Here is a 13,276-nt window from a genome sequence, read left to right as displayed (position 1 = left end):
TTCTGTGATTCTGAAGCCATTCTGAGCCGGGCTGCAAGAGCCGTGACAGCCTGGGTGGCCTGCAGTGAGCCAGTCCCTGCCATGCTGTTTGAGATTTTCCAGGAGCTCCTTGTTCATCCATGCAGGCTTCCTGACGTTTTTGCCTGACTTCCTCTTTGTTGGAATGCATCACCCCTGAGCTTGGAGGAGGTCCTTCTTTGCTCCAGGGCTTTATTCTACAGGACTCTCCCAAGCAGACCCTTGAAGAGGCCAAAGTCTGCTCTCCTGAACTCCAGGGTAGCGATCTTATTGTGCGCCCACCTTGTCGCCCTAATGATCTTGAACTCCAGCATCTTATGGTCACTGTAGCCAAGGCTGCCTTTGAGCTTAACATTCCCCACCAGCCCCTCCTTGTTGGTGAGAACAATGTCCAGCATGGCACCTCTCTTCGTTGGATCCTCTGTCCCTTTGAGAAGGAAGTTATCATCAGGGCGTTCCAGGAACGTCCTGGATTGCTTATGCCCTGCTGTGTTGTCCCTCCAACAGATATCGGGGTGGTTGATGTCCCCCATGAGGACAAGGGCTTGTGAACGTGAGGCTGCTCCTGTCTGTCTATACAGGGTTTCGTCCACTTGGTCTTCCTGGTCGGGTGGTCTGTAGCAGACCCCCACTGTAACATCACCTGTCCCTGCCCTCCCTTTAATCGTGACCCATAAGCTCTTGGTTGGCGCCTCATCCATCCCCAGGTGGAGCTCCATGCACGCCAGCTTGCCATTGACACAGAGAGCAACACCCCCTCCTCATCTCCCCTGCCTGTCCTTCCTGAAGAGCCTGTATCCTTCCATTCCAACACTCCAGTCATAGGAGCCATCCCACCACAACTCCCTGATGCCAACAGATCGTAGACCTGCAGGTGTGCGCGTGTCCCTAACAGCTATTTGCCTCAGCACCCAGGAGACCCCTGTACAGTCCAACGACACGGGGACTGCTGTAGGCACAGAGAGCAGAAAACGGGCTAGTACACCTGTTAGGCTACTTGTGAGGTCCTGGTAGCTATAGGTAGTTGCCAAGTTTGGTTGTGTTTTTTTTTCTTGGGGCGTGGGAACAGTTTCCATATGTTACAGAAGCCCAGTGCCCCTTACTTTGAGTGACAAGCATTCTCCTTCCCATCAGCTCTTCAACGATGCTATCAAACTGGCAGTTGCTTACAAGCAGAATTCGGGAGATTTCATGGACGAGGTCATGCGAGAACTGGAGGTAAGAAAGGCTCTGCTCCCTGCGCTCCTCCTAAGTGATGAGCAGCTCTGCTTTTTTGCCTCAGGGAAAGCAGAGCCTGTGGCAAAGAGTGAAGCTTTGCAGGCATGGAAAGATTTGCCTTCTGCTGGTGACACCATGGGCTTTGTGTGCTGCTGGCATCTAGGTTGGAAGGGGTGAGGTGATGACCCTCTGAAGAGCCCACGCTGCCCTAGGCCGAATTTGAAAGAACCGCAGCAGAGCGTAGCTGTTGCTCTCAGGCTTCTCAGCAGTTCCTTCTCCTGCTCCTTTCCAGAACTTCGACCTGCAGAAGAGGAGTGAGAATTTGTCGGATCAAGAGGAGAGCTGCCCTGAAGAGACGCCGCCATCTGCCTAAGTCCCGGACCCTGACTTGTTTTCTCCCTTTGCTCTAGATTTCTGGGGTTAGTTAGAGCTGGCCTTCACAGAGAAAGGTGTTTTTTCTCGTGCCCTGAGAGCTCTGGTGATGGGCAGCTGGGCCTCTGCCCTTCTTGTGGGGGACGGTCTGGGCCTCTGTCCTTGGCTTGGCCTGAGCCACTGCACGTCACGGTCAAGGGCAGGGTGAGAGTAGCCACGCGGTTGCTCGTTACTGCATGCTTCTTCAAGGCAAAGCTCGCCAGGAGAGCTAAGCCACTCTTGCACCTGCAGGGCAGGGTCCTGCCCAGAGGCTTTAACGGTACCCACTGGAGCAGACAAACACTAAAGAAATTTTTTTTCTAAAGCTTTGAGCTTGCATCCTTCCTGCACTTTTGTTGCAAGGCAGCCCAGTTACTCCACAGCGCAAGTCCAGCTGCCAGCCCTCCCCACTGCTTTCGCAGCCCGGCCAGCGCTGCCTCTCTGTCCACCCTGTGATCTCTGCCGCAGAGTTTCTTTGGGTTTTCTTCCCCATTCTGCTACGGAGCAGCCAGCTCCAGTAGACTTCTGAACACGGGGGATTTCTCCCGCCGGGTCTGGTAGAGCCGCATCAGGTGGACTCTCACACCCAGGAGGCTTGTCCTATCCCAGCCCGATGGATGTGGCGGCTGCTGCTCCCATGGGTCTGCTCAAGAGACTTGTGCTGCATTCCAAAGAGACAGACACACACACACACACACACAGACTTACACAATTAATGTGACCAGCAAAACAGATTGACATAGCCAGAGCAATGCCTTTACCCGCACCCACGTATATGTAACCACCATGTGCATAAACATGAACTCAGTCCAGTCCTTTTCTGCCTTCCCACACGCTCAGTTTACTAGTGAAACATAAACACACCTTCACCCCTAGATTCATAAGCACAGCGTGTTCTCAGATTCCTCAACTAACAATATGGAAGTTAAGTCCATGTAATAGCTGTGGCTGGATGTCAAACTCCTTACGCAGTCATCGGTGCAAACCTCGGGTCTTCCTAGTTCCGTGTCTCCTGGGTCATGAGAGAGTCCAGTTTCAATTTCACTGGTGCATTGCACACACACACACACACACACGCGGGGATCCCACCAGAAGCCGGCCTAAGCCACTTTGCGTTCCCAACTGCTGTCCCCAAGACCTCTAGCCCCCCACGACCTGTGTTCCCTTCTTCCACTGCCCCCTCACCCTCCTCTGTGACCAGGCACATCGCCAGCCCTCGGGAGCGACTCTTGCCCTTTGTGCCCCACGGTGTGCCTGCAGCCCCACTCCGCAGGTGCTGGGCAGGGAAGTCCTTCCCTTGCACAGGAGACTGAATTGGAGCGAGGCACGGTTAGCTGAGAAAATCGGCAACTTTATTTCAACAACCGTCATCGTCCGCACCCGCGTACACTCGGAGGAGCGTGGGCAGGACTGAGCAGGCCTTTGGCACTGAGGCTGCCTTTGGATCGGCAGGTGTTGCCCCAGAAGCAGACGCGGTGGAACGCTGCAGCCTGCGCTGGGTCCTGTGCGTCCTGCTGCTCAAGCCTTTTCCCCTCTTAGGAGCCTCAGGAGCTCCTGCACCCGAGTAAAGAATTCCACCAGCTTCTGTCGTGGAAACGGGCAGGATCCAAACCTGCCCGATTGTGTTGGTGTTGTCTTTGGCCTCTGATAGGGGGTGGAGGTGGTGAGAAAATGACTCCAGTCCCGTGATGCTGGAGTCGCCCTTACTGCCGGGCGCAGTCCCATCTGGACCAGGATCCAGTTGTAGAAGTGCTGCGTGGAGGTGTAGATGCCGGGCTGCCTGGCTCTTGCGCAGCCTCTCCCCCAGCTGGTCAGGCCCACAAGCCAGAAGTATTCCGCACTCTTGTCTTTGCACACCAGAGGACCACCGCTGTCACCCTGCAGCGGAGGAGAGAGGCCTGAGGTGTGTTGGGTGGCCACCGTCAGCACTAGGGCTGGCTGCTGGACGTGTGAAAGAGCGACGTTGTGGGATTGGGATCGGGAGCCGTGGCTGCCAAGAGCACGGATGGGCTTCCTGGGCAGAGTCCCCGGCCTCTGGGACAAGGCGTGCGCGGGGCAAGGACCCGCAGATGGGGAAGGGGAGGTGAGCCCCAGCAGGGGTGGGGAGCCAGCGGCGGGAGGGCGACTTGGCGGGCAGAGCCCGCCCCGGGGTGTGTTTGGGCGGCTGTGCCGGGGCTGCCTGCGCTGCTGGGGCTGGGCTTGTGGCACGCTCCTACCTGGCAGGTGTCGATGCCACCCTGTGGGTAGCCAGCACACAGGTTGTGGCTGTGGATGGCCCCTCTGTACCACCGGCTGCTGTTGCAGAGGTTGATGTCGATGAGGTGGACCTGGGCCTCCTGCAGGACATCAGCTGATTTTGCAGCTGTGAGCACAGAAAGGAATTAGCACCCAGCAGCTCTTTGCCCGTTCTCCCCTCCCCCCCACCCCGTCTGGTGAACCCCTTGCCCGGGTTCTTGGCTTTGCGTCCTGAAGGCCTCGTACCGCTGTTGCCCTTTGGTCTTGCGTTGGGTAATGGGTTGGGCCCCTCTCTCCGTAGGCGAATGTCCCCACGGCCCGACTCTGGCTTTCCCCTCTGCTCTCAGGAAGCCCAACCCGTCTCCCCAGTGAGCCAAGCTTGCCCTCGGGACACGAGCGCTTTTGGGGAACTCACATCTTGCAGCCGTGGCACCCCAACCACTGACGTAGCAGGTCGTCAGCTCCGACACTCTCAGCGAGGCGTCGGGCACACAGGCGAGCTGTGTGTAGTAGCTGCACTGGACGGGGTGGTTCAGTTCCAGCAACGCAATGTCGTTGCTCTGTGAGATGTTATTATAGTGCTGGTGAACCAGGAGCCGCCGAATATTGCGCACTTGGACCTCCGGGCCCAGCCGAGACAAGCGGGTGGCCCCGACCACCACGCGCCACATGCTGATGTGCCTGGAAGGAGACGGAGAGGGGGCTCAGAGGGAGCGGAGCCACGTGCTGCAGCAGCCCAGCAGTTCCCTGCCTTCTGCTGCTGCCCCGGGGAGAGGGGAAAGCCGCGCTGCAGAGGGTGCGACGGCCCTGGCGTGCCTCGGGCGCAGGCGATGTCGAGCCGGGGGCTGCTGGGAAGATGCGGCACGAGCACAGCTTTCTCCCGAGCAGTCTCTGCGCCGGCCCAGGAGAGCCCAGGCACCGGGCGAGGAACCGGGGCGGGAGCAGCACGTGGTGCTGGCACAGGGCACCTGCCAGCGTGGTGGGGACGGCCCCGCTCCCGATCCTCCTTACCTGGCGTTGATGAAGCAGTGGGCTGCCGTGAGGACCCACTGCGAGCTGATGAGGGACCCTCCGCAGATGTGCCCCGTGCCTGCTTCCCAGGGGTCCTGGATGCTGACGATCCAGGGCCAGGCCCCTGGCTGGGCGTCCGTGCCACCCACGACACGCGACGTGCCGTAGTGATAAGCCATGGGCCGCAGCCCGCAGGTCGCTCTGTAACCAGAAACTCAAGAGTGTGCCGCTCCATGGCTTGCTGCTGCTCTGGCTGAGGGTCAGCCGTCCTCCCTCCCCAGCAGGCGCTGCGTGGGCAGCAGGGCCAGGGAACCCCTGGGGCGCGCGTGCGCCCGCCCCTGTTCCTGCTTTGGCCCCACAGACGGGTTGTGCCAGCGGCCTGGGGGCTGGCGAGGCTCTGAGGCTCCCACGTGGGGTTGGGGAAGCTGTGCGGTGGTGGCCACAGGGGACAAGTGAACCCCATAAGGGCTGCCTGAGCTCCCTCCCCGAGCCTCGGCCACTTACCCACAGCTGTCCCACGTGGCGTGCACGGGCCAGCACAGGGCCAGCAGGACGAGGACGAGGAGCAAAGTCATGGCTGGCAGCGGCACGTGGCAGCTGCAAGAACCGCGGGCTCGTCGCCACCAGAGCAGCAGCCGGCACGGTGCCCGCAGCGCTGGCGTTGCCCACGGTGCCCTGGTTGCCAGGGCTGATGTCACACAGTCCCTGGTTCTGCTGGGCACGGTGGTCTCTCGGGGGAAGGGGGAGCAACATGGGGGGTTCCGAGCAGGAGGGGAGGCAAAAGCTGGGCTCGGGCACCCCCGACAGAGCCCCGCTGAACGCTCTGCCTGCGTGTGTGCCCCGTGGCACCTGGTGACAGCCGCGGCAGGCGAGCAGCGACATGCGAGTGGGGCGAGCCCAGCACCGCCCCCCCGGTGCTCGCTGTGTGTGTGTGCGCACACACACCGGCATGTCGGTTTGTGTCGTGCGCTCTGTGTGTGCATGCACTGTGTGTGCGTGCAATGTGTGGGCACACTCGGTGTCTGCGTGCACTCTACATCTCCATACGCACACGGGGGTGCACACAGTAGAGGTGCAGTGTGGTGTAGGTGAGCCTGTGCACCCTCCGCCGGGGGCAACTCTGAACCCTTCTCCAGCCCCCGCAGTGGCATCTGTGCGGCGCTGTTGTGAAGCCAAATGCAGCTCCACGGAGGGACACCTTTCTCAAGCGAGCACTACCAAATTTCGTGCGCAGCAGCCTGTGACTGTGGGTCTGGGGGGGCAGAACAGCAAGGAGAGGGCGCTGTGGGGCGCTGGCTGGGGTGCAGGGGTGTTTGTAGGCTGGGGTGCTGCAACTAGCAGAGGGGTTGGTGCTGGTAAATAGGGTCGCAGGGCCGTTGGCGAGCGTGTGCAGAGCTCCTCTGTGTTGTCTTGACGTGCCGCTTATACAGAGCACTGCAGCAGCCCAGTGACAACAGGCAGAGCTGGAGCAGGGAAAGTGTCTGTCCACAGGGCCAGGCCCTGGAGATAAGTGTGAAGCGCGGGGTGTCCACAGCAGAGGGACCAACGTGCCAGCAGCACACGCAGCCATAGCGTGGCACGCAGGACCAACATATGGACGATGGCTGCCCGAGCAGCAGGGATGCAGGATGGCACCAAGGAGGTGCAGGCATGGAGGGGCTATCAGCAGGGGGCACAGAAAGGGGGCTGAACTGCAGGAGAGAGTCCGTCTCCCTTCCAGGAGAAGGGTCAGAGTCACCGCTGCCTCCTGACATGGGGAGACCTGGTCCTGCCACCCCAGAGTGAGGAGATACAGCAGGGGATTGCCCCCAGCAGAAGGCCTTGCTCTTCCTGGGCTGAGGGCGGTTCTGGGCAGACATCCTGCAGCCTCCAGGTGGCGGATGGATCTGGGATGTCCCTCCACAGCCCAGTACCACCCCTCACATGCCAGCTGGAGTCTCCTGACGGGCTCTCTCCGCTCCCATTCCTGACATTATTTTCCACAGGCCATGTCTGCTTCTTCCCATCTGCACGCTTAGGCTGTAGGCTGGGTGCCAGGGGGTGCCAGAGATGGTCTGTGTGATGGATGATGCTGCATGGGCATGTAAGACTCTCAAAAAGAAGGTGGTATGGACTGTGGTGATTAGGTGCAGGGCTCGGTCAAACAAGCAAACCGACCAGCGGCTTGCTTCTGAGTGACGGGCTCCTTCACCCTGCCTTGTCTCCCTTTTCCACGCTTGTACCTCCCCCTCACCTTCCCTGTCTCCTCCCTTTCTCTGCCCTTCTCTCTCCTCCCAGACAAGGGACCCAGCCCCGGATATTTCCCCCCTGCTCCCACGTTTGCTCCATCTGTGAACAGCATTGGTGTTTCAGGCCCTGTGAGCTGGGTCGCCGTGAACTTCCATGGCATTACTGGTGGGGTTTGCTGGGTACTGCTGTCCCTGCCAGAGTCCTCTCCCCAGAATGACCCCAACTCTTCCTTCAGTTATCTGTGAAGTGTGCCCCCCTCTCTCATCAGTTCCCCTTAAACACCTGCAAAATGTGGTGCTGGAGTGGCAGAGTATGCGCAGAAGACACGCTGTGCTCTCTGAGGCTGCCTCCTGTCTACTCTACGCAGATACGGGGCACCACCTTCAGGTCAATTGTCAAAAAACAAAGCACCCCGAGTGAGCCCGGTTTGTCTGGGGCCCAGTTCTGGTGCCTGGGAAGCCATGCTACGCCTCAAGGGCCTTGAGAGCAGCTCTTGCACTTTCAGAGGGAGCCTGCCCTGCCACCCTGGGCACCGGGCTGCCCCCTCAGCCGTGTGCCTGCCTTCCACCCACACAAGCCAGGATGGCAGCAGGAGGCCGCGGTACCTCTCACCAGCTCTGAGGCTGCTGTGCTTGAGGCCGCTGCCCTCCGCCCTCCGGGGACCCGGCCCGGCTCAGTGAATGCGACGCGCGTGGCTGCTCCTGCTGTTCCCCTGTGGCTGCCCTGTGCTCCCGCGTGTGAGCACGGCTCCACCGTGCAGCTGTAGGGGGCTGGCTGAGGAGATGGGGCCGGTGGAGGGTTGGCCTGGTTTCAGCTGGCACGGAGTTAGTCTCTCTTTCTAGGCATGCTTGTGACAGGAACGTCAAGCATACCTGTTGTTGTAATTGTTGCTGAGTGATGTTTACATTTTGGGAGGACTTTTTTTCAGCTTCCCATAGAAGAACTGACAGAAGGATGGCATGGGCAATGACATACTCCATACCATAGACATCCTGCTCAGTCCATAAATGGGGGTTAGCCGGGGGTGGGAATCCGTGATCACTGCTCCAGATGATGACAATTCACCTGGCGGTGAGAGTGCCTGGTGTTACTATTGGTATGAGTAGTGTCATTTGTCTTTTTCTATATCTTGTTCTATTAAACTGTCTTTATCTCAACCCAAGAGGTTTTTTCCTTTTCCCTCCTTTTCTCCCTCTTCTCCCTTGCGGGGGGAAAAGGGCGTGAGTGGCCGCGCGGTGGGGGTTAAACCACGACAAGGATTTACCAAAGCCACTGAGAATGCCAGGTGGGGCTGAGAGCAGGAGCACCCCTCTCTGTCTAAAGCTGGAAATTGCCTGTCTTTGGCCATACACACCAGGCGCCACAACTGCCCTGGTCGGCGTTGGCCCAGAACAGCACCATAATTCAGAGACAGGGAGGACATGAATCCTGCCGGCGGGCGTTGCTGTGGCTGACACAGCCAGTGTGGGCTGCGCTGCGCCTGCCCGTCGCCGTCCTTTAGTGCAGGAGGGTTGACACTCCTTGGCCGTGCTCGACTTATTTGGTTTGCCCATCACTGCTCGCCTGCTGCGGCTGTCACCAGGTGGGCTCTGCAGCACCCAGCCACGTGCGTCCTGCCTGTAGTAGTTCTGTTCTCTGGTGTATGTGCTTTGGGAAGGACCCGGCGGCAAAGGGCTGCAGAGCGCAGGGTGGCCGTGAACGCCCCAAAGGGGCTGTGATGCCACGTTGCTTTGTCCCTGCAGGCCGTCAGCAGGCAGTGCTCCGAGCCGGGCGCTGCCGCCTGCCACGGGGCACACACGCAGGCAGAGCGTTCAGCGGGGCTCTGTCGGGGGTGCCCGAGCCCAGCTTCTGCCTCCCCTCCTGCTCGGAACCCCCCATGTTGCTCCCCCTTCCCCCGAGAGACCACCGTGCCCAGCAGAACCAGGGACTGTGTGACATCAGCCCTGGCAACCAGGGCACCGTGGGCAACGCCAGCGCTGCGGGCACCGTGCCGGCTGCTGCTCTGGTGGCGACGAGCCCGCGGTTCTTGCAGCAGCCACGTGCCGCTGCCAGCCATGACTTTGCTCCTCGTCCTCGTCCTGCTGGCCCTGTGCTGGCCCGTGCACGCCACGTGGGACAGCTGTGGGTAAGTGGCCGAGGCTCGGGGAGGGAGCTCAGGCAGCCCTTATGGGGTTCACTTGTCCCCTGTGGCCACCACCGCACAGCTTCCCCAACCCCACGTGGGAGCCTCAGAGCCTCGCCAGCCCCCAGGCCGCTGGCACAACCCGTCTGTGGGGCCAAAGCAGGAACAGGGGCGGGCGCACGCGCGCCCCAGGGGTTCCCTGGCCCTGCTGCCCACGCAGCGCCTGCTGGGGAGGGAGGACGGCTGACCCTCAGCCAGAGCAGCAGCAAGCCATGGAGCGGCACACTCTTGAGTTTCTGGTTACAGAGCGACCTGCGGGCTGCGGCCCATGGCTTATCACTACGGCACGTCGCGTGTCGTGGGTGGCACGGACGCCCAGCCAGGGGCCTGGCCCTGGATCGTCAGCATCCAGGACCCCTGGGAAGCAGGCACGGGGCACATCTGCGGAGGGTCCCTCATCAGCTCGCAGTGGGTCCTCACGGCAGCCCACTGCTTCATCAACGCCAGGTAAGGAGGATCGGGAGCGGGGCCGTCCCCACCACGCTGGCAGGTGCCCTGTGCCAGCACCACGTGCTGCTCCCGCCCCAGTTCCTCGCCCGGTGCCTGGGCTCTCCTGGGCCGGCGCAGAGACTGCTCGGGAGAAGGCTGCGCTCGTGCCGCATCTTCCCAGCAGCCCCCGGCTCGACATCGCCTGCGCCCGAGGCACGCCAGGGCCGTCGCACCCTCTGCAGCGCGGCTTTCCCCTCTCCCCGGGGCAGCAGCAGAAGGCAGGGAACTGCTGGGCTGCTGCAGCACGTGGCTCCGCTCCCTCTGAGCCCCCTCTCCGTCTCCTTCCAGGCACATCAGCATGTGGCGCGTGGTGGTCGGGGCCACCCGCTTGTCTCGGCTGGGCCCGGAGGTCCAAGTGCGCAATATTCGGCGGCTCCTGGTTCACCAGCACTATAATAACATCTCACAGAGCAACGACATTGCATTGCTGGAACTGAACCACCCCGTCCAGTGCAGCTACTACACACAGCTCGCCTGTGTGCCCGACGCCTCGCTGAGAGTGTCGGAGCTGACGACCTGCTACGTCAGTGGTTGGGGTGCCACGGCTGCAAGATGTGAGTTCCCCAAAAGCGCTCGTGTCCCGAGGGCAAGCTTGGCTCACTGGGGAGACGGGTTGGGCTTCCTGAGAGCAGAGGGGAAAGCCAGAGTCGGGCCGTGGGGACATTCGCCTACGGAGAGATGGGCCCAACCCATTACCCAACGCAAGACCAAAGGGCAACAGCGGTACGAGGCCTTCAGGACGCAAAGCCAAGAACCCGGGCAAGGGGTTCACCAGATGGGGTGGGGGGGAGGGGAGAACGGGCAAAGAGCTGCTGGGTGCTAATTCCTTTCTGTGCTCACAGCTGCAAAATCAGCTGATGTCCTGCAGGAGGCCCAGGTCCACCTCATCGACGTCAACCTCTGCAACAGCAGCCGGTGGTACAGAGGGGCCATCCACAGCCACAACCTGTGTGCTGGCTACCCACAGGGTGGCATCGACACCTGCCAGGTAGGAGCGTGCCACAAGCCCAGCCCCAGCAGCGCAGGCAGCCCCGGCACAGCCGCCCAAACACACCCCGGGGCGGGCTCTGCCCGCCAAGTCGCCCTCCCGCCGCTGGCTCCCCACCCCTGCTGGGGCTCACCTCCCCTTCCCCATCTGCGGGTCCTTGCCCCGCGCACGCCTTGTCCCAGAGGCCGGGGACTCTGCCCAGGAAGCCCATCCGTGCTCTTGGCAGCCACGGCTCCCGATCCCAATCCCACAACGTCGCTCTTTCACACGTCCAGCAGCCAGCCCTAGTGCTGACGGTGGCCACCCAACACACCTCAGGCCTCTCTCCTCCGCTGCAGGGTGACAGCGGTGGTCCTCTGGTGTGCAAAGACAAGAGTGCGGAATACTTCTGGCTTGTGGGCCTGACCAGCTGGGGGAGAGGCTGCGCAAGAGCCAGGCAGCCCGGCATCTACACCTCCACGCAGCACTTCTACAACTGGATCCTGGTCCAGATGGGACTGCGCCCGGCAGTAAGGGCGACTCCAGCATCACGGGACTGGAGTCATTTTCTCACCACCTCCACCCCCTATCAGAGGCCAAAGACAACACCAACACAATCGGGCAGGTTTGGATCCTGCCCGTTTCCACGACAGAAGCTGGTGGAATTCTTTACTCGGGTGCAGGAGCTCCTGCGGCTCCTAAGAGGGGAAAAGGCTTGAGCAGCAGGACGCACAGGACCCAGCGCAGGCTGCAGCGTTCCACCGCGTCTGCTTCTGGGGCAACACCTGCCGATCCAAAGGCAGCCTCAGTGCCAAAGGCCTGCTCAGTCCTGCCCACGCTCCTCCGAGTGTATGCGGGTGCGGACGATGACGGTTGTTGAAATAAAGTTGCCGATTTTCTCAGCTAACCGTGCCTCGCTCCAATTCAGTCTCCTGTGCAAGGGAAGGACTTCCCTGCCCAGCACCTGCGGAGTGGGGCTGCAGGCACACCGTGGGGCACGAAGGGCAAGAGTCGCTCCCGAGGGCTGGCGATGTGCCTGGTCACAGAGGAGGGTGCTCAGAGCCACCGTGGGATGGAGAAGACCGGCACATTGAGGATAGGAAGCCATGATGTGAGATGCAGACAGCTCTGCGATATGCATTAAGCACACGAGCTGATGAGCAGGGCCTGGCATAAGCCTCAGACAAATGAACCGACCCTGGGAAACTCCTGAGCATGACAAGAGACATTGATGACCACAGGGAGCAGCAGAGTGAGAAGCCGACAGGAGTTACAGTGCCATAAGGAAGAGCCAGATTTCATGGGTACTTATGGGGGATGATGAGAGAGGAGGGCACACTTCACAGATAACTGAAGGAAGAGTTGGGGTCATTTTGGGGAGAGGACTCTGGCAGTACCCGGTGCAGGTGGGTCCGGAGGCCTGGCTGCCAGCAATGGCAGAAGGGAACAGACGTCACAGGGACCCCGCCGTTGGAAACACCGTGTGTCCGGGGCCAGCTTCTGGTGGGAGCACTGTGTGTGTGTGCAATTCACTGGTGAACTTGAAGCTGGACTCACTCACAAGCAAGAGGACATACGGATCTGGAAAGATCCAAGGTCTGTGCCAATTACAGCAGTGTGCCCAGGTGGACAAGAAGGCCAACAGCATCCTGGCTTCTATTAGAAACAGTGTGGCCAGAAGGACTAGGGAAGCAATTGTCCCCCTGTACTGGGCTCTGGTGAGGCCCCACCTCGAGGGCTGTGTCCAGTTTTGGGCCCCTCACTCCAGGAAAGACATCGAGGGGCCGGAGCATGTCCAGAGAAGGGCAACGGAGCTGGTGAGGGGTCTGGAGCAGGAGTCTTGTGAGGAGCGGCTGAGGGAGCTGGGGGTGTTCAGCCTGGAGAAGAGGAGGCTGAGGGGAGACCTTCTCGCTCTCTGCAGCTCCCTGAAAGGAGGGGGTAGCCGGGGTGGGTCGGGCTCTTCTCCCAAGGAACAGGCCATGGGACAAGAGGAAACGGCCTCAAGTTGTGCCAGGAAGGTTTAGGATGGATACTGGGAAAAATTTCTTCACCGAAAGTGTTATCAAGCACTGCAACAGGCTGCCCAGGGAAGTGGTGGAGTCACCATCCCTGGAGGGATTTAAAAGCTGCGTAGAGGTGGTGCTGAGGGACATGGTTTAGTGGTGGACTTGGCAGTGCTGGGTTAGCTGTTGGACTCGATGATCTTAAAGGTCCCTTCCAACCTAGACAATTCTATGATAAGTAGCTTGACATCCAGCCGTGGATTTTAATCAAACTTAATACCCACGGTAATATTTAAGGGAACCACGAACATGCTGTGCTTGCAAATCTAGGGAGTGATGTGTGTGTGTTTCACTACTGAACATCAGTCCTGATCACCTGGAGAGAAAGACAAGGGCTGGGTTGTGCATTTTGTGTTAAGTGGCTGCTGGTAAAGGTATTGTTCTACCCATGTTAATCTGTTCTGCCATTCGTGCCCATGAGGTATGTGAGCATGTTCTTGAACGGGACCTGGC

General features: G+C 60.3%; 2 protein-coding genes across 2 annotated transcripts; one reads left to right on the top strand and one right to left on the bottom strand.

Annotated features, from left to right (window-relative positions):
- Positions 1-3,165: 3,165 nt before the first annotated feature.
- Positions 3,166-5,483, bottom strand: LOC141737653 (acrosin-like). Its single transcript, XM_074572591.1, has 5 exons — positions 5,398-5,483; positions 4,894-5,094; positions 4,298-4,563; positions 3,864-4,009; positions 3,166-3,525 (listed from the first exon to the last, which is right to left on the bottom strand). Exons 1-5 carry the CDS (start codon positions 5,466-5,468, stop codon positions 3,166-3,168), a joined length of 1,044 nt encoding a protein of 347 aa, XP_074428692.1. The 5' UTR covers positions 5,469-5,483.
- Positions 5,484-9,043: 3,560 nt separating this feature from the next.
- On the top strand, positions 9,044-11,479 carry LOC141737652 (acrosin-like). The gene is made up of 5 exons (XM_074572590.1): positions 9,044-9,247; positions 9,551-9,751; positions 10,082-10,347; positions 10,636-10,781; positions 11,120-11,479. The coding sequence occupies exons 1-5, from the start codon at positions 9,177-9,179 to the stop codon at positions 11,477-11,479; spliced, it is 1,044 nt and encodes a 347-aa protein (XP_074428691.1). The 5' UTR covers positions 9,044-9,176.
- Positions 11,480-13,276: the final 1,797 nt, after the last annotated feature.

This window comes from Larus michahellis, chromosome 1 (assembly GCF_964199755.1).
Source record: "Larus michahellis chromosome 1, bLarMic1.1, whole genome shotgun sequence".
NCBI lineage: Eukaryota > Metazoa > Chordata > Aves > Charadriiformes > Laridae > Larus > Larus michahellis.
This window is presented reverse-complemented; position numbering and strand designations above follow the sequence as displayed.